Source organism: Callorhinchus milii, unplaced genomic scaffold, assembly GCF_018977255.1.
Source record: "Callorhinchus milii isolate IMCB2004 unplaced genomic scaffold, IMCB_Cmil_1.0 Scaffold2, whole genome shotgun sequence".
NCBI lineage: Eukaryota > Metazoa > Chordata > Chondrichthyes > Chimaeriformes > Callorhinchidae > Callorhinchus > Callorhinchus milii.
The window spans coordinates 69,330,528-69,349,321 of record NW_024704743.1 but is presented as its reverse complement, the minus strand read 5'-3'; the positions used below and the strand labels follow the sequence as shown (position 1 = coordinate 69,349,321).

The window sequence follows — 18,794 nt, the reverse complement described above, 5'->3', positions numbered from 1 at the left end:
GTGAATTAACTATTTTGTGGACAAAACGCAGCAGCCAATTGTGCACAGCAGTGTCCCATAAACAGTTGTGGATTGAGTGACCAAATTATTTTTTAAGGGATTATTATCCCCAGAAAAGTGATCTGCCAATCGCCGATGGATCTATTATTCAGCAATACTTTATAGCAATTTGGAAGTTTTGGTGAAATTTTTCCATGTCATTCCTTCAAAAGTTAGTGGGCAGTTATTTAGCAATCCCAGTAATAAATTGCTGTTGAATTCTTCATTGTAGTTTCATCTGCTACCAGTTCTTTTGTTTCTCTGGGACTGTACCCTGTGTGAGGGGCACTATATACATGCAAGTTGTGGGTGTTGTTTTATGGTTGAATCACTTGACAATGACGGAAGATGACCAAAGGCATGAACGGAAAGGAAGGTCTTGAGACAGGCCTTGGAGGAGAGGAGGGACTCCGGAATGGAGTTCCAAAGAGAAGTGCAGAAAGGCTAATGGCCCGATCGCTGATGATGGGGTGGGTAGGGCGGGGGGCGTGGAGCAAGCCAGTACCCGCCAAGTGGACAGATTGGTAGGGTTTTAGGGGGTCACAGAGGTGGACAGCGCAAGACCATGGAGGGCTTTAATGGCGAAGACAAGGATTTTAAACTATCCTCTGGAGGATCGGGAGACAGTAAAGCCAGGTGAGGATAGGGGTGATTGTCTCATGGAGCTCAGTGCGGAAGAATTAGTGCAAGATGTCCTGAGGACTTGCCTTCATTGCTTCGTATTTTCACCATGTTTCCAAGGGACTCTTACGTCTCCTTTTTGAGGGAAAAGTTATCCTGCAAATTGAATAAATTGAAGAAAAGATGCAAAACTAGGCCAGAGTTTGACCCTTTTCTGTGTTTTTGTACTTCAGTATTGAGTTGATCTATGGTGAAACTAATAGTTTTACACGGCCTGGTTTAATTGTTAAAATGAGTACTAATGTTTAATTCTGTTATGTTCAAAAAGCAATTCTTTGTTTTCTGCCATTTGGATTTGTGGAAGGCTGCCGAGTTACTTGCAATTTAGTAGGTTGTTTTGTTCCTTTGTTCCTTTTGATGCTTTGTTAAGGAAATGGGTATTTGCTTCCTGTTACGGTGTTCCTGTTTCTTGGTGTGGAGATTTGCAATCCAGATCTGCATTCCTGTACTTAATGAAATTTATCTTAATATGCAATTTCTTGTGGGTTGGAATTTAAATCTCTGATCTGTGAATCAAGCCTATCTAGGTTTTGTATTGGTTTGTATCGTATTTATCCTGCAAAATTTTTCATAGCAGTTTCATATGAAAATCTAATTTAATCAGTATGAAAATGAATTATAGATGTGCAACTGCAAACTGAATCAAGCTGCAGGATGACTGCCAAATCAAGCTTGCAGAGGTGATATTGCCAGGAAATTATTTTACACTCAATTGGTATGAGGGCAATTAGAATGGGTTTGATTTGTACTGGTCTCAGCCCTTTTAAGTTCTTCAGTGGTTCTTTGAAATTGCAAAAGCAAAAGGTTGGATTTTGTCAGGATGAAATTGCAAAGAAGGGATAATTGAAAAGAACCCCCAGTACAGAACACAAATTAGACAGATGTGGCAAGCGCAGAACAAAAAGGAGTATGGAGAAATGTGAGGGACAATAGGTAGAGAAGGAAATAGAAGGTCAATGTAAGGTCTTTTTTTTCATTTAGCAGATTAAATGATTTTGATAGAGGGAGAGAAAAAATGCAAGGTAAGTGAAAAATAGCCTTTGATCAAATCTGAAAGTAGAAAGTAGTAGTGTGTAGACAGTACATTCGAGAGCAGTAAGAACAATAAACAATAGACAGACGATTGTAAAACAGGTAACTAGAGGTAATCGTAGGCATGATCGAAGAGGGAAGTTTTCAGGTCTGATCTGAAGATGGGCAAAGTGGGGCAAGGCAGAGCGATTGAGGTAGTATCAGGATGTAGTGGCTGAAAGCACAGCCGCCAAGAGTAGAGGGGTTGTGGGATGCAGAGAATACTCAAGCCTGCTGAGCAAAGGGTAGTAAACAGGTTGGAGAGGTAAGGAAGTGCAAACATGAAGTGATTGGTAGGTGAATTTGAGAATCTTGAAATAATAATAATAATCCTTGCATTTGATATATCGCTTTTCACATCTTCGTGACATCTCAAAGCGCTTCACAGAATAGACTAAAATGAATTGACTGTATATTTGTGGGCAAAATGTGGCAGCCAATTGCGCACACAAGTGTCCCACAAACATGGATTCATTCGGAGACTCTGAGACAGGTCGCCAACAGAGCCTGGCAAGGACTGAGGTTATGGGAGTGCAGAGTTTGGTTCTGGTGAGGATACGCAGGTGGCGCAGTTTTGAATCAATTGGACTTTAAAGGAGAACAAAAATAAATTCTACTTACATTTGTGTAGGTATATGTTGCAATTTTTTTTCAATCCTCCAAAATGTGCATATTTAGGGGCCTTTTTTAAAAAAACACATTTTCTTGAAATCCCTTTTAACCACAAAACAGGAAGTGGTATCATGCAAATGAGTCGAACAGATAATGACGTGATTGTTTGCAGTAAATAAAATATTTTTATCTTAATGTGGTTGCTAACCAGAAATTTCCAGTGTTACAGAATCTAGCCATATTTTATTTCTGAGGCAGGTTTTTATTCTGCTTTGTGTATTCCAGCAAAATTGATTTTTTTAAGAGTTTGAAATCAAAATCAGCATTTTGTGTATTAAAGCAATGTGGCTTCAGTAATAATCAGTGTCTTCTATGCTCCTGAAGTTGATTTACAGTTGCACTAGAAAAAAATATATTAATTGATTTAAAATCATCTCTCACTTTCAAATACCTGTACGGTTTTGCCCCATTGTACCTCTAATCTACAACTCTACTTCCTTGGTCACTCCCCCACCTCTGGCCTGCTGCATAATCTCTGTCCCACCATTTTAGACAGTTTGTCCTACCCTCTGGAACTTCCTCCAGAAATACGTAACGTTGTTGTAGGTTTTGTTTCCGCATCTCTGTCTGCATTAACTTTGTTTATTTACCACCTCAGTCCCTCACCAGGCTTCGCTATTTCTCTCTTCTAGCAGATCATTTTGAAGATCACTCTTGCCTCCCCGAGCTAATCATCTACAGCCTCACTTTCCTGTCTGGACCCAATGCTACCTCGGTCAGGCTGTGTGTCCCTTGCCACTCTCCACCCATCATCTGTGGCTTTTTTTTTATTCCTGCTTCAAAACTTTTTACTATAATAAACCATTTTCAATTGGGTTACAGAACATCAAACTCAGAAATCTTTTCAACCCAAGATTGTGAATTTGTGACCTGGAAACCCAATTAATACATACAATACAATATGGATAAGTCTTATCTTTATAAGTATAAGCCCTTAAAAATAATAAGAAGAATTTGGTCACTTGATCTACGACTACTTGTGGGACAGTGCTGTGTGCAGTTTGTGCCCACAAAATATACAGTCAATTCACTTTACAGTATATTCTGTGAAGTGCTTTGAGTCGTCTCGAAGACGTGATACGTCAGATATAAGTATTATTATAAATGTACAATCAATCACCCAAGTTGTACATTCATCCAAGTACCTTTCAGTTTCCAGATTTCTTTGCGCTTCTCGTATTAATCACCTCCTTATTCATCACGCTTACCCCAAAATTACTCCTGCATTATTGGCTGTTTTGAATTGCGAGAAATGACGGCCTGACCTGTCGATGTATGCGCGTTTACCACTCAGCTGCATTGAATTGTAGGAAAATAATCTTGATCAGTCGACGCATACGCAGAAGAACTATTTCCTGCCATTCCAATGTGTAATGTATTGCACTTCCATTGTAAGTGCGCGTGCACTGAATTGCAGGAAATGTAGTCTTGACCAGTCACCGCATGTTCACTTACTGACTGCATTGACTTATGCATGCGCACTGTAGATTATTGATTAAATCAACTCAGACTTCGCATAAGTCATTGCAATTGTTGTCCCAGCTGACACGACTTATGTGAGTTTTATTATACGTGCTAATGCAACTTCGTTTACAATTGAGATCATTATGTCTTCTGGCTATATGAGCCTCAAGCGAACTGTTTTCATTTCGGACATTGCTTCTTTCTCTTGTCTGAAAGACTATATAACCTGACATGATGAAGGAAATGAGTGCCAACCAGTACACTGCTTTGACTCAAATGACATTGCCAGTTTACCAAATATGAATGAGCACCAGCTACCCCAAAACACCCTCTTCTAATTGTTGAATTCTGTCTCAACTTTGAAGCTGGTTTTCTGTAGTTCTTAAATTCTGTAGCTACATTGTTACAGAAATGGAGTAAATGTTATTTAATTTAAATAATTTTAATTTGACAGTGGAATTTTTCTTCCACAATGATTAGAACTATTTTGGATTGCAATTTTACCATAATTTACTCAGCATACTCAAGTTTCAGTTTTTAATCTACTCTGCGGACCACTTCCTTCCCACCCCTTCTATCCTTTTTTGGGGACAGTGCTTTATTGAAATGAGTCATCAAGGGAAGTCCTGGGAATTCAGCTTTCTTTGTTGTCTGATCCAGCTGGAACAGTAATTTGACATTTAGTTCCCACTCATAAAATGAAGTTAATGGCAAAGGAGGTCTATTCTTTGACATGGGTATTGTGAGAACTGAGCAGAATAGGCCTCTGGGATGTAAATTACGTTCAAATGCATTCTGAAAATCAATCCAGATGGTTGTTTATTATTCCAGTTGTTGATGTTTTTGTTCATCTCATGTACTTTATATTGTAATCTTTATCAAAATCTTTCTTTGATTTAGGATGCAGTTCAGGTGCTTTTAAAGCATTCAGCTGATGTGAATGCTCGTGACAAAAACTGGCAGACTCCCTTACACATAGCTGCCGCAAACAAGGCGGTGAAGTGTGCCGAAGCTCTGGTTCCTCTGTTGAGTAATGTAAATGTCTCTGACCGAGCAGGGAGAACTGCTTTACACCATGCTGCCTTCAGTGGACACGTAGAGGTATTTTATTAACAATCTTTTAAAATGAGTCAGTGCTAAATAAATGCATTAATTGTTGTGTATGCATATTTCTGCACATGTTGTAAAGAGCACAACGTTGATGTGAAATGAGAAATGTGTTGCTCTATAAACTTTTACAGTGTTCTGATCGTCAACCGATTTAAAGCATTTGGACTTTTTTTCGACATGATATTGGGGATGTGGAACGTCTGCCGAGGAGGGGTGTTTGTTTTAGCTTTCAAGAAGGAAGTCGATTGGTAAATGGAAGAGAGGGGCTTGAAAGAGGTATAGGGATAAGGTGGGGCGATAGGATTTAAGTGATCTCCCTGCTCTGTGAGCCAGTGCAGATTTCAAAATCCTATGGATGTTTTCTCCCCATTCTCTAGCCACTCCTCTTCTGATATAGTAACTCATCCTGAAATGATTCTATAGTTTCTGGTTGCACACATGTACTTGCAAAATTTAAGTACGAGTCTTGACAGTGAATTCTTCAACCTGTTATTGTAGAAAATGCTCCACAGTGACTGGGACCAATCTTATCAACCCTTTTGTTCGTCTGGCCAAGGCAACAAACTCAGCCCTGGGATTGAATCTGGCTCAGTTGCGTATGAGACAGTGCTGCACATTTCAAATGTATTTTCCTTTTCAGCAAATTCCTGAACTTTAACAGCACATTTTAATTTCTGATGCTAATTTTGAAACTATGTTGAAATGTTAGTAATGTCCTGTTATGTGGGCCAGGGAGGTGGGGGTGGAGGGTGGAAAGGTAGAAAGAGAGAGAGGTGCAAGTAAAAGAAAAGCCTGCAAATAAGAGAGGCAAGAAACAATTCAACTACATCAATCCTATATATGATTCATTTTATAATAATACAGTGGGGTTACTAGAATATTTTCACGAGTTTCACAGGACAGTTAGAGCACAGAAATGTAAGATAGATTTTTAAAAAAAAAGTGGTATTGGAAAGGTGTGAAATTCTTTGCCATGAACCATTGTTGCAGCAAACATTGTACATTATTATAAAAGGGAATTAGATTCTTGAGGAAGAAGAATATTAAAGAGTATGAGCAGGAAAGTTAAGTTACATTAAGTGGCTCATGGAGTAAAACACCAGGACAGATTAGTTGGGTCAGCTGGCTAGTTTTTGTACTGTAACATTTTATGATGCAAAAAACCAATATGCTTTCTCAAAAAAGAATCTTACATTTACAGAAATATTTTAAATAATACAACACAACTCCAATATATTGTACTTTCCTTATTTATAAAACGGGGCCTTTGCAGACTTTTCACTAAAATAGTCTTCAGAGTAAAATGCATGTAAAAATCAAATTAAAATTTTTGTTTTCCTAGATGGTTAGCTTGCTTCTGTCCAGGGGTGCCAACATCAATGCCTTTGATAAGAAAGACCGGCGTGCTATTCACTGGGCTGCATACATGGGTATGTGGTGACATTAATAGTTTATTTGTGACAAGTAGTTATGATTGCTTTGTTCTCATAATTTAAAAATTAGTTTATTATAATGACCCACATAATTTGGGTTCTACAGTAGTATGTCAAGAGTTGTTATTTTGTATATATTAAAAATTATAAAGTGCTAAAATACTTCAAGCCTACTTGAAGTTTGAAGTGCATGTATAATAAAGTAACTGTTTCATCATAAAATAGTAAATTTTTAATTCTGCCTGACAAACAAAGAATCTTTTCATTATATCAAATGGATTGAACAGCACAGTATGTGAGAGGCTAATGGAAAACCTAAAATGATTTGAACCTGTCAGATAGCAGTAATGGTTCACAAAAATAATCTGTCCATACCTGTTGCTGTTCTGAAATTTGTATCCTGCTATGTTTTGTAGGTCACATTGAAGTGATTAAGCTGTTAGTAGCACATGGAGCTGAAGTGACGTGCAAGGACAAGAAAGCTTATACGCCACTTCATGCTGCAGCTTCCAGTGGAATGATCAGCGTAGTCAAATACCTCCTAGATCTTGGAGTTGATGTAAGTTTTTACATTACCATAAGTATTTCACTTTAAAAAAAAATCTAGGTAGAATACTAATACTTTTTGCTTAGCTTTCATAGAAACAGGAAAATTTGTTTCACTATTGCCTATTGACACCAGTTTAATAAAAACTTCACAATTATTTCAACCAAATGTTCTCACCTGACATTGAGTTCTGTTTTAAATGTGAACTCTTAACAGTGAATATGTGTCTTGTTTGCAGAAGTACAGTAAAACCCATCGTTAGTCACCCCCTTATACACTGGTTAGCTTATGAGGCTGATGATCTGTGAACCTGCTGTTGGGTTTTGGTGTGCAGATGATCAGCTTCTTGTATGCTAAAAAGATAGCTGGGTTGTCAGGTTATTGCTGACATCACTTCCACTATCACCTCATGAATGGTGCTTAGGAAGTGACTTCGGCAGTGACCGAATGGCCCAGAAGCCAGACAATTAATAGCACTGGAAGTTGGCCAGTTTCCTGCTCGCATGCTCAATGGCTAACTCGGCTGCTTTTTTGGTTGTACCACATTATAACAGTGGTTGAAATTTTATAATTGGGTTCTACTTCATATAGGTAACCTACAAAAGGTGAAAGTTAGATTTTTCCATAAGATTTTTTTATTTTGTTAGGAGGGGAATTTGAATACCTTTTATGTTCATTCTCTTGTCAGACCTTGTAAGATTCTCTCAGCGGATAGTTTTTTCTTAAAAAAAGATTAATTTGACAGGAGCTTCTAATTTCCAACTCTGCTTATCCAAAGTTTACCTCTGACAACATACAAGAAACCCCAACCCCCCCCCCCCCACTCGCACACACACACACAAATCTTGTATATTTAAGATATGGGGCATAAGCAATAAAATAGTACAACACGCATTTCAACATGGTGTGCAAAACTAAAATAGTACAACTTTATTTTGTGCTGTATTGTAGCAATAAAATACATTTGCAGCATTTCTACCAAAGTTATTCTGGAGCCTTGTGAGCAATGACTATTTAGTTCAGATGAGCATTGTTTTTGCTGCAGGCATCAAATGAAGCTTTCTGAAACTTGTTTTTATTTTGTTTGTGTTTGCTTTTGTTTGATATGTTCTTTGTTTAAAATGAGTTACAGCTGCACGATCCCTTACAACGGTTTAATCTGATTTTCAATAAATACCAGATGTTTATGGCTTAGAGAGATGAATGTAAAATCATTGAAAGTAGAGCACTTGGGCCGCATTTAGTTGCTAGCTCTCAATCAGATGTTATGAATTATTCCTCATTTTATAAAATTACTTTTTGAGTAAATGGCTAAGCCAGTAGTTTGGAAGGATCAGAACAAAAGGGCGAATCAACAGCCTATTCTAAATTGTATAGGGGCTTGTCCCAAATCAAAACATTTTTTGGTGGACTTCTACAAGTTGTTTGTTGTACAATCCAATTGAGCAAATATTCTTATGTACTTTTATTGCTATGTACTTGCACAGATTAATGAACCAAATGCATATGGGAACACACCTCTTCATGTGGCTTGCTACAATGGCCAGGATGTAGTTGTGAATGAACTCATTGATAGTGGTGCAAATGTCAACCAAGTGAATGAGAAGGGCTTCACTCCACTCCATTTTGCTGCTGCTTCAACACACGGTGCACTGTGTTTAGAACTCTTGGTCAGTAATGGGGCAGAAGTGAACATTAAGGTAGGTGAATCGATGTAACTAAGTTCTGTAAATGTTGGTACAAATTGTTAACAGTTGGAATAAATTGCAGCCTTCAGTCAATGCTTGAAATAATTATTTCATTTTATGTTTTTTCTTGGTTAAGATTACTTGCATGTTTCAGTGATGTGTGTAGATTATAAAGGTTGTTGTATTTGAATACAGATAAATATGGATGTATAGCAACCAATTAGATGCCTGCTAATGTCCAGCAAGTGGTTGCATTTGATATAGCACCTTTCTCATCAGATGTCTCTCAGCACTTAGATTTACTGTGTTTTTGTAGCTGAACACAGCAGCCATTTTGCATATTGCTTTTCTTGGGGGGATTGTTGGCCAGGAGATTGGGAGAAATTTCTCCCTCTTTTCAAATATTGCCATGAATCTTTTAACTCCACCTCAATAGAGAGATGGGACCTTGATTTAACGTCTCATCTAAAGCATGGCAGCTCCAACAATGTAGCACTCCAAAATGCATTGCATCCCCATTACTGTATCAGAGTGTAAGCCAAGATTGTGATGTCAAAGTCCTGATGTGGGTTTTGAACCCAGAACCTTGTGACTCAAGACTTGTATATTTAAGATATGGGGCATAAGCAATAAAATAGTACAACATGCGGAGTCAGATAATTGGCTTAATTGATAGCACTCTTGTTGAGCTGATTGCATACAAGCACATATTTAGTAGTTTACTGAATATATTGCATATAATACTGTTTAAGCTACACTAAAATATTAAGTATTCTTCATGTACAAATTCTGTTCCTGTGTACATTAAGGATAATCTATGTGTTAATCGAAATTAACGGATTAGATCAGATAAAAATGCAAGTGCATTTTAAGATTAGCAAATGTCCGTTTTAATATATACATTAATTTGAAAAAAGTATAACCATGCAGTAGTCAGTGCTCTTCATTCTCCTAAATTTTATTTACTGGTTTTATGTTTCTGTTTTTTAAAAAAAAAGTGTCAACATGTTTTCAACCATGCAAGCTGTGTTCCCTAAATTGTGATCTGTTTTTGATCACTTCTTTTTAAGTATGTCACTTTAAATTTAAATATGCCACTTTAACTTAAATTTAAAACAGTTTGAAATATTACATTTGGAAGTCAAGATTAAGGAGTTTCTTTATTCTTGTACAGTAATTCATAAAGCAAGCAATTGAGATATTAAATTAGTAGACTTCAACTCAGTGTCAAATCTAGCAATCCCAGGGCAAGTATAAGATTGTTTTAGAGGATTGAGTTGCTAGTAAATAAGCAACAAGAAATTTGTGATTGCGCAAATCACTCAAAGGAGATGGGACTGGGAGATATAAAATTACAAAGTAAATACTGCACATTTGAAGCAAAACCTTTTTAGCAGTTTTTAGTGTAAGACATACTTGGTTCAAAAATAATTTGAGTGTTTACTGAATTTAAAATTTAAATGATCTGAGATCATGGTAGAAAAAAATAAGAAAATGGTCAGTACAGGCTTTTTATGATATTGCGCTCAAAGAATTGAGATTATATGTTTAATTTGTTGTCCTCGGTTTGGGATTCCAGCGAGCAGTGTAAAGCGCTTTAAGAAATCCACATGTGAAAGACACTATATACTATATACTGTAGATATAAATATTGTCCTGTTAATTCACATAACTATCAAATGCAGTATTTTTTATTCAGTGAATTGTGGAGCATGTGTACACTTCTTGCTCTTATCCCCCATCTGCTAAATTTGCCTCCTTTTTTAATATTGGCTGCCAGTCACTGTCCGATACCATGTGTCAGCATACTTTACTATGAGGTGAACTCGACCACTGCTCGGGAGCTTGAATCCATTGCCAATCCTTCATTTAACATAGATCCACGTTACAGCAGGGGTCAATGGAAACAGAATACTGGTTAACCTTTGCCAGAGGTGCTGAGGCTTATTGTACTGATTACTCAACCCGAGGTTGGCTACCTCAGCACACTCTGAATCAAACACACATCTTTTAATCTGTATTGGTCAGTGCTGGATAGAAGGTTACATTTACCCGCATATGTCATTGAGGAACTGAAATGCATACATAAACTAAATTAGTTTTTAACAATTAAAATCCAAATAACCAAATGTGGACATGATATTGCCTTTGTAGAAGTGTCTGGATAATATAGATTTGTGCTTGTCGTAACTGTATTTGCTGTCTGTTCTATGATATTGAAACTTTAATATTGTTTGTTTAATATTAATATTAAATGTGAGATATCTCAATGGCACGATAAGGCACTATATCAAATGCAAGGATTATTTTTATTATTACTTTAATGCCTTTTTATTGTATTCATACACTGTGTCCGCAGTAGAAATGACATTTGAGGTGAAATGAATTATACATGTGTATAGAATAATACGGCATGACCTGGAAATGTAAGTCCCCGATGGTGGGGAATAGAAAGTAGAAGATACTGATGTGGAATGACTGACCTATTTAAGGGGTTTCTCTTGCGAGCAAATTACTCATTGCACATTGAACTGTGAGTTGATCATCGGATGTCATCCCTTTTGGTTGAGTAGTTATATTGTTCATGGTTTACTGAAGGGCAAAAATCCTTGAGTGACAGCAGTTAAAGATGAAGAAACCTGTTAAAATTGTGTAAAATACACACAGCTTGTTAGTTCTAATTTTGATCTTTCAGCTATGATTGGTAAATATTTGCTTGTAATATAAAAGTAAATTGTACAAGGCAGTATAAGTTGTATACATTAACAATTTAGTATTGTCATAATAACTTGTGTTTAATTTAATTCTACTTTAGAGTAAAGACGGGAAGACTCCATTGCACATGACAGCAATTCACGGCCGATTCTCAAGGTCACAGACCATCATCCAAAATGGTAACTGAAACTGACCCACTTTATTAGGTCTGGTTTGACAGTTAAGTTCCAAGAGTGTTATATGTAATTCTATCCATTTCCTTTGTAATATTTTGTATATTTAAATTGCTCTTTTTATGAACATTTTTTAATATAGAAACCCTAAAATTCTCTTTCACAAAGCTGCTTAAGGGATGAATTCAAATAATGCAACATTAGCTCCCTATTGATTTATGTGGAAGGTTGAGGGGTTGATTTATATGTGAATGCCCATTTCACATTTTTCGAAGCTTTTGCTTAAAAATAATCACTGTTAAGCTCTGTAGAGATTGGCACTGTGGTTATTGATTTGAAAATGTATCCCTTATTCTTTTTCTATTGCAAAATAATTAGTAATTGCTTACCATCCTGAACGAAAACCGGGTGCTCTTCAGACACCAAAAATCTGATTTAACTTAGCAATATCTTGCCAATAAATGCTGAACTTGTCTATTTTATAGTTTTTTTTTGCTGTAAATGTTAAACAGGTCTTTTATATACTAATCATTTTTGTCAATTCCAAAATATTTACCAATTTGGAATAGCCCACACATAATTAAAAGGAAACCCAGAATAAGCTCCTCTCAAGCATTTGTGCAATCTGTTGAACATTAAAAATGTATTAAAAAAAGAATCTCTTGCTCAACTTCAAGAAAAAAAGTGACTTGATTAAATCTGCACATTATAGAGTACTATGTCCACATTGTGAAGTGCAAGTACTTTGTGAGAAGATATGTGACTAAACTTTATAGGATCTTGTTGAAGTGGCAGCTAAAAACAGACACATCTGCAGAAAAGACCCTCAAGCTATTAACCTTTAAGCAATATGTGCTGCAGTGGGCTTGTATCTCATTAATACATTGGGTACACAAGAGACCTTCTACAGTGTTGGGCAATTCTTACCACATGAAAGGAGTTTTGGTTTCACATTTGTTCAACACACTCTTCTCTACTCACTTAAGGAGATTCAAAAGATTACGAGATCTGTTGAAGCTCTGCAAAAGGCTTGCAGGGAGATACTCTTGCTGTTTCCAAGGGGATAAACCAATGTCATAGATTTAGCTTTATAAATTTAGTTTGCGGATGATATTGTGCTGATAGCGGTCTCTTTTGCACTGCACTCACCATCTTGAACACTGGGACACGCAGTTCTGCAAAATCATGCAGGACCATGATTTTGCACTTGGGTGCCCCCAAGTGCAAAATCATGGTTCTGCACAGCTCAAGAGAGGACTGTGAAGGTATTGATTAGAAGATATAAGATACATTAGTCCCAATTGTTGATTCTTATCAGGAGGTTGTGGGCGCCAACTTTTGGATTTGAAGAAACTGTGCAAGGAAGGGGTGTAGGACACTCTTGTCATGCTTGATTCTCTTCGAGGACAACAAAGGCCTAATGCAGGTCAAGTTGTGCTAAATAAGACCTGTGTGCAAACACCTCTCCTTCATGGATCTGAGCTGAGGATGAAGCTCAGATCCATTTGTGATCCAGGGTCAAGCAGTGAGGTGGGTTTGTGGCAAACATAGGAGGCGGGTCAAGAGAGGGAGGGCTCCAGCCTACACTGACATGTCGCTAAGCATCAAGGAGGCGGAGGGGGGCTTCACAGTGGGTATGACTATTTGCCAAAGCCCATTTGGATTAAGCAGCTGGTCCTGAGCAATCCTGGTCTGCAGTATTGGACTTGGACCTTGCGAACATCAAGGTGGCTAGCATTTTGCAAGCTGTCCTTAAAGGTTCTCCCACCACATTGAAGACAGATCCCTGTCAGCCAGCTGATGAGAAAACTCTGACAGGGGTGACATGCTGAAATCTCTTCATGCCCTGCTGCTGAAATCTGAAGTCCGAATTTGTGAACATGCTAGTTACAGGCATCTGTCTTCTACGTACAACCTGGAATCACCATGATTGGTTTGCAGAGAAGTATACCGAACAAATCTTCCTCAATCCTTTACAGACCAATGAGAAAGGATCATAACCTGCCTTTGACCTGCAATAATTTAAAAAATGTATTGAGTAATTTATTCAAGGTTCTATTTCAAACATGCATAGTTTTGTATCACAATTCAAACAGATCAGTCCCTTTTTTGTGATACCATGAAAATGTCACAAGTCCTACTGAATTCCCAACACCCACTTCATGCCTTACTGAATTCATTGTCTCCTTGTTATTGTACCATATTGTAAAAATATACTTGTACCGTATTGGTATTAACTCTATGGCCCTTAAATTGCACATTGCTGATTTGCAGTCTCGGTCCAATACCTCTCTAGAAATTTTCCTTTATCTTGTTGTAGGTTATAATGGCCACAGAATAGTTGGGGCCTTTCTTGTCATGTCTCCTCTAAAATCCATCATTATTCCAAATTATCATGAGGGTGGATGAGCAGTTCTACATTTCTTCTCTTAAAAGTATAAACATTCAATTTTCTCCTATAAATATCTTTTACAGTTGTAAGCTTGGGAGAATGACTTGACCTTAGGTTAATCACTATTGTTGTCTCCAGTGTACTGTATCTATTAATGGTTTCAAACCATCCTCTTTCAGTAGCAGGTGGTCTGGCCAATTATCTAAACTGAAAAGTGGGACAACTTCTTATTGGTAGACAACCTAGATTTGAGTTGAACTTTTGAAAGTGACTTCAATTCGGGAAAATAAGTGAATAGGACTCGTGTGTGAATGTTTTGATATCATGCAGGTGATTGTGTGATCAGAGATACAAATCTGATATTGATTGCAGTATCTGTTGCTAAAAGGGACAGTTATGAAAAATTGCATTTAAAAGGGCATATTGTCTGGCTGACAAAAGTGTGAAATGAACAAGAAATAACAAATTGGATATTTTTACTGTTTTCTTGCTGATTAGTGTTATTTCTTTCATAGGTGCAGAGATCGATTGTGAAGATAAGAATGGCAATACTCCCTTGCACATAGCTGCTCGGTATGGACATGAGCTGCTTATAAATACACTAATCACCAGCGGAGCTGACACTGCAAAGTGAGTAATATATTTTTGACTTGGAGCTAGTTACATACTAGCTTGTTTTAGACCAAGGGTAATGGGCATCCACTTACTTCTGGTCCTGCACAATATGCAAACATCAAAGAAAATCGTGGAGTCCTGTAGATCAGTGGTTGAAGCACTCGCCTCGCAAATGAGAGACCTAAGTTTGATTCCCGGTAGGGCAAAATGTTGGGGAATTTTCCTTACTCCACACGCCTCCGTTTACTTAGCAGTAAGTAGAAACCCGATTATTAGTCGATTGGCGGATCACTTTTCCGAGGGTAATAATTCCTTCAAAAGAACATAACAACAGTGGTTTGGTCAATCAATCCATGACTGTTTGTGGGACACTGCTGTGTGCAATTGGCTGCTGCGTTTCGCCCACAAAATATACAGTCAATTTACTTCACAGTATATTCTATGAAATGCTTTGAGATGTCTCGAAGACGTGATAAGGTGCTATATCAAATGCAAGGATTATTATAAATCAATGATGAGAAAAGAGAATTTGATCCATTGAAGAGAGGGACAAGATTTATTCTCCATAGCCCAGGGCCAATTTAGCCTCCTTTCAGTCATGGCTGAGAACAGCAAACTCAGCGCAGATCAGGACAACAATAAAGTGAATTGACTGTATATTTTGTGGGATTCAAACCAAGGATTCAGCTGCAGCTGATCGGTAAGCTTCAGCATTATCCATTACACCATTAGGCCACTGTCCTAATGGGTAGGTGGGGGCCTAATTGGCAAGAAGTGAAAAGTACTTGTGCTTCATGCTGGTAAATTGCCCTGGTCTTTAGCTGGTTAAGTTCCACCAATATCCCCAGGATGCATTTTCAGGGTTCTGATGTTCACTTTTGTCAGTCTGCTTCTATGTTTTCCAGGCATAGATCACCAATTATTGGTTTCCTCTGTTCCTGGGGATGTAGCATGCATTAAAAAGTACTTTTGGTGGGTTTCTCACTTCCTGAAGTGGAAACTGCTCCGCACAGCAAAAGTTTCGCACATGCCAGACATCTGTCTTGCCAAAAAAGTGCCTTTCAATAACATAGCTGATTTAATAATAATAATCCTTGCATTTGATATAGCGCATTTCACGTCTTCTAGACGTCTCAAAGCGCTTCACAGAATATGCTGTAAAGTGAATTGACTGTATGTTTGTTGGCGAAACGCGGCAGCCAATTGCGCACAGCAGTGTCCTACAAACAGTCGTGGATTGAAAATGACCAATTTATTATTGTTTTGGTTTTCTGGAGGGATTATTATTAGGCGTGTGGAGTGAGGAAACTTGCCCAAGGCTTCGCTCTGCCTGGAATTGAACCCATGTCTCTCGCTTGCAAGGCGAGTACTTTAACCACTGACTACAGGACTCCATAAAAGAGTCCCTGTAGCTCAGTGAGTTTGTATTAGTTTTAATTGCATATGTAGGTAAGAAATAACACAATCCCAACCACTGATTCTTATGAGAATCCACTCAAGATGCCCTCACCCAGTCGAATATGGCATCTCTTCTAGACACTCGAAGCATATCAAAATGGGTGTGACTTTTCTAAACATTAAAAGCATCTGTTAGGTTTGTACCAGTTGATGGCCTTAATTCAATGATTGTAGGTAGTAGCTCCATCTTTTGAGTTTGGTTGGTTGTGCTGCACTGAATATTCGTTGCAGTGTTTTGCACAACTCTGTATGAACATCAATGATGCAAGATGCAAACAGGGCCAAATGTAATGGATATTGTACATTTTATTTAGATGAGTTAAGGTACAGCAACAGTTTCAGTGAAACTTTTCAGAATTGTTGCATACGTTTCACTGACTCATTAGACCTGAAATATTGCCAGGATTTAATATGACAGTCCTTGCAACTTCATACTTGCTTATATTGTTGGTCACGCTAGACACTATTGTTAACAATCTGCTCTTGTACTTCTTCTACACTGATTGCAGTCAGATCGGCCTGGGTAATAACCTGCATTATGAAGTGTTTATAATATATATATAATATAGCTACAGACCTTTCATTTTTCATACCTAGCTTCACAACACTAGAATTATATGGTGAACATTGGCACCTTCTGTTACCTGGAGTTGCTGACTTGTGTTATGACAAGAGCCACTTATAGTTGTGAACTGTTGGATAATTTGGGTGTAAGTACATTATATGTGTATATATATTTGATCCTAAATATTGCTTCTGTCTAATTTTATTTTTCCATTCTAGACGGGGTATCCATGGGATGTTTCCACTTCACTTAGCAGCATTAAGTGGCTTCTCAGATTGCTGTCGGAAGCTGTTGTCCTCAGGTATGTGTAATAAATGTTGAATCATGGTAGATATTGCGATCTCTGAGTTAATTAATGTATAAACAGTCATAAACAGCCTTTATTTTCTCCTGCCATTCCCTGACATTGACCTAAATTCAATCCTCAGGAGTTTGATCTTTTGTAGTAGTTAATTTAGTTATTTGTATGAAACGTAACCATGCTGTTGCAACTTGTACATTATTTATAGATGAGACTTGGATCCCCAGTTCAGTTTATTTCAACAATAAAAGTGCTCCAAGATAACTTCCATGAACCAGGAAGCACTAAAATATGTGTTTTGCATTTACTTCTGTTGCTGTTTTTTTCCTTTTTGTGTAATTTCCACTCAGCCGGATAAACTGATTTTTTTTTAGCATATATACACTAGGTGTGTGTATGCAGCAGGAGAGGTTTAAAAGAAATCTGATTTATTTATGCTTATCTGCAACAGTAGCAATTAAAGACATCGGAATTCTGCAGATGAATCAGTGTCCAGTTAATGTTGCTTTCCTCTATCTCTCCCCTCTCCCCAAACTGATTTGGCCATAGATGTGAGAATGTATAGGAATTCTGATGGATTTTGATCTGAATCCCATTTTAGTTATGTAAAGTTCAGTTCATTCACAGTAGGAAAAGACATCTGATAACTGAAATCCTTTTTCTGCTGTAGGTAGGTTAAGCATTTAAATGTTGGAGGGGGAACTTGGAAATTCTTTCCTCTTCTGAATATTGCAGCCATTGTGCACTGTGATCACAGTGCTATATGAATATCACTACACTTTACAGTATATTCTGTGAAGCGCTTTGAGACGTCTCAAAAACACAATAAGGCGCTATATCAAATCTCTCCCTCTCTCACACTCGCACACTCTTTGTCTCTCTTGCTCTCCCTCCCTGTCTCTCTTGACTCTATTTCCCTCCCGTTTTCATCCACAAAACACAGACACTACACTTTACCATATATTCTATGAAGTGCTTTAAGACTTCTTGAAGACGCGATAAGGCGCTGCATCAAATGCAGGGATTATTATTATTGCTCTCCAGAATAAGTGGAAAGTGCCGATGTCCTTGTTATGTGCCTGCTATTGAAAGTTACACACTTAAGAGACAGTAATGTTAGATTACCGATCAAGCATATTGGTTCATAACTAACGCTTTTAAATATGTTGTGATAACTTAATGGATCTCATTTTATATCTTTTAACACAAAGTAAACCAATTCTAGTCAACATTAGAATTTTGCATTGTAATACTATCTAGCATTAGAAATTTGTTGGGTTACTGCTAATCTGCAAAGAATTGTACAATACCTCTCAGTATTGTAGCAGTTCAGCTTTAAAACTACTGCTGGCAGCTTGACAGGATACTTGCATATTCCTTTTATGGATTCACAAAGAGCTCATTCATTGTGCAGGCTTTGATATAGACACCCCAGATGAATTTGGCAGGACCTGCCTTCATGCGGCTGCTGCTGGAGGGTGAGTAATGACCTTGTGCTTTTTTGAGTATGTAGCACGGAGCCATCAACTGTGCTGCAGTCGACATAATGATATGCCTAATTCACAGAGCCGCAGTTCTATCTAGTCAATAACATGAAAGCAGTAAATGCCATGAGCTGCACAGGAGTTGAGCTAATTACAAAGTGAATGGAAATGAAGTGATGCAGTCGTGTGAGGCAGGCATGACCACTGACCTTTTCTTAATGTGTTTAGGAAAGTTTGTTAAAGCATCATGCTATGCAACCCTTACCTTTTTGTTTTTCACCTTGTTTGAGTTAAATGGTTTATCTGCTGGCATAACAGAGCTCAGTTTGGCACCAAAATGCTTTTGACTTTGTTGTAGCAACATCTGCGTTTTTTTTGTTATGCCT

The 18,794-nt window shown here is 37.7% G+C and overlaps 1 protein-coding gene across 8 annotated transcripts in view; it reads left to right on the top strand.

Annotated features, from left to right (window-relative positions):
* The window catches only part of ankrd28b (ankyrin repeat domain 28b), a 96,936-nt gene that overhangs the window by 43,695 nt on the left and 34,447 nt on the right, over positions 1 to 18,794 (top strand). For 7 of the 8 annotated variants that reach the window (XM_042346699.1, XM_042346684.1, XM_007897606.2 and 4 more), the window contains 8 exons: positions 4,828 to 5,028; positions 6,380 to 6,467; positions 6,887 to 7,029; positions 8,505 to 8,717; positions 11,521 to 11,599; positions 14,501 to 14,615; positions 16,842 to 16,924; positions 18,339 to 18,402. In XM_042346699.1, the coding sequence (XP_042202633.1) occupies positions 4,828 to 5,028; positions 6,380 to 6,467; positions 6,887 to 7,029; positions 8,505 to 8,717; positions 11,521 to 11,599; positions 14,501 to 14,615; positions 16,842 to 16,924; positions 18,339 to 18,402 (986 nt within the window). The remainder of the gene's footprint in view (positions 1 to 4,827; positions 5,029 to 6,379; positions 6,468 to 6,886; positions 7,030 to 8,504; positions 8,718 to 11,520; positions 11,600 to 14,500; positions 14,616 to 16,841; positions 16,925 to 18,338; positions 18,403 to 18,794) is intronic. The other variant, XM_042346710.1, reaches the window with a different exon arrangement.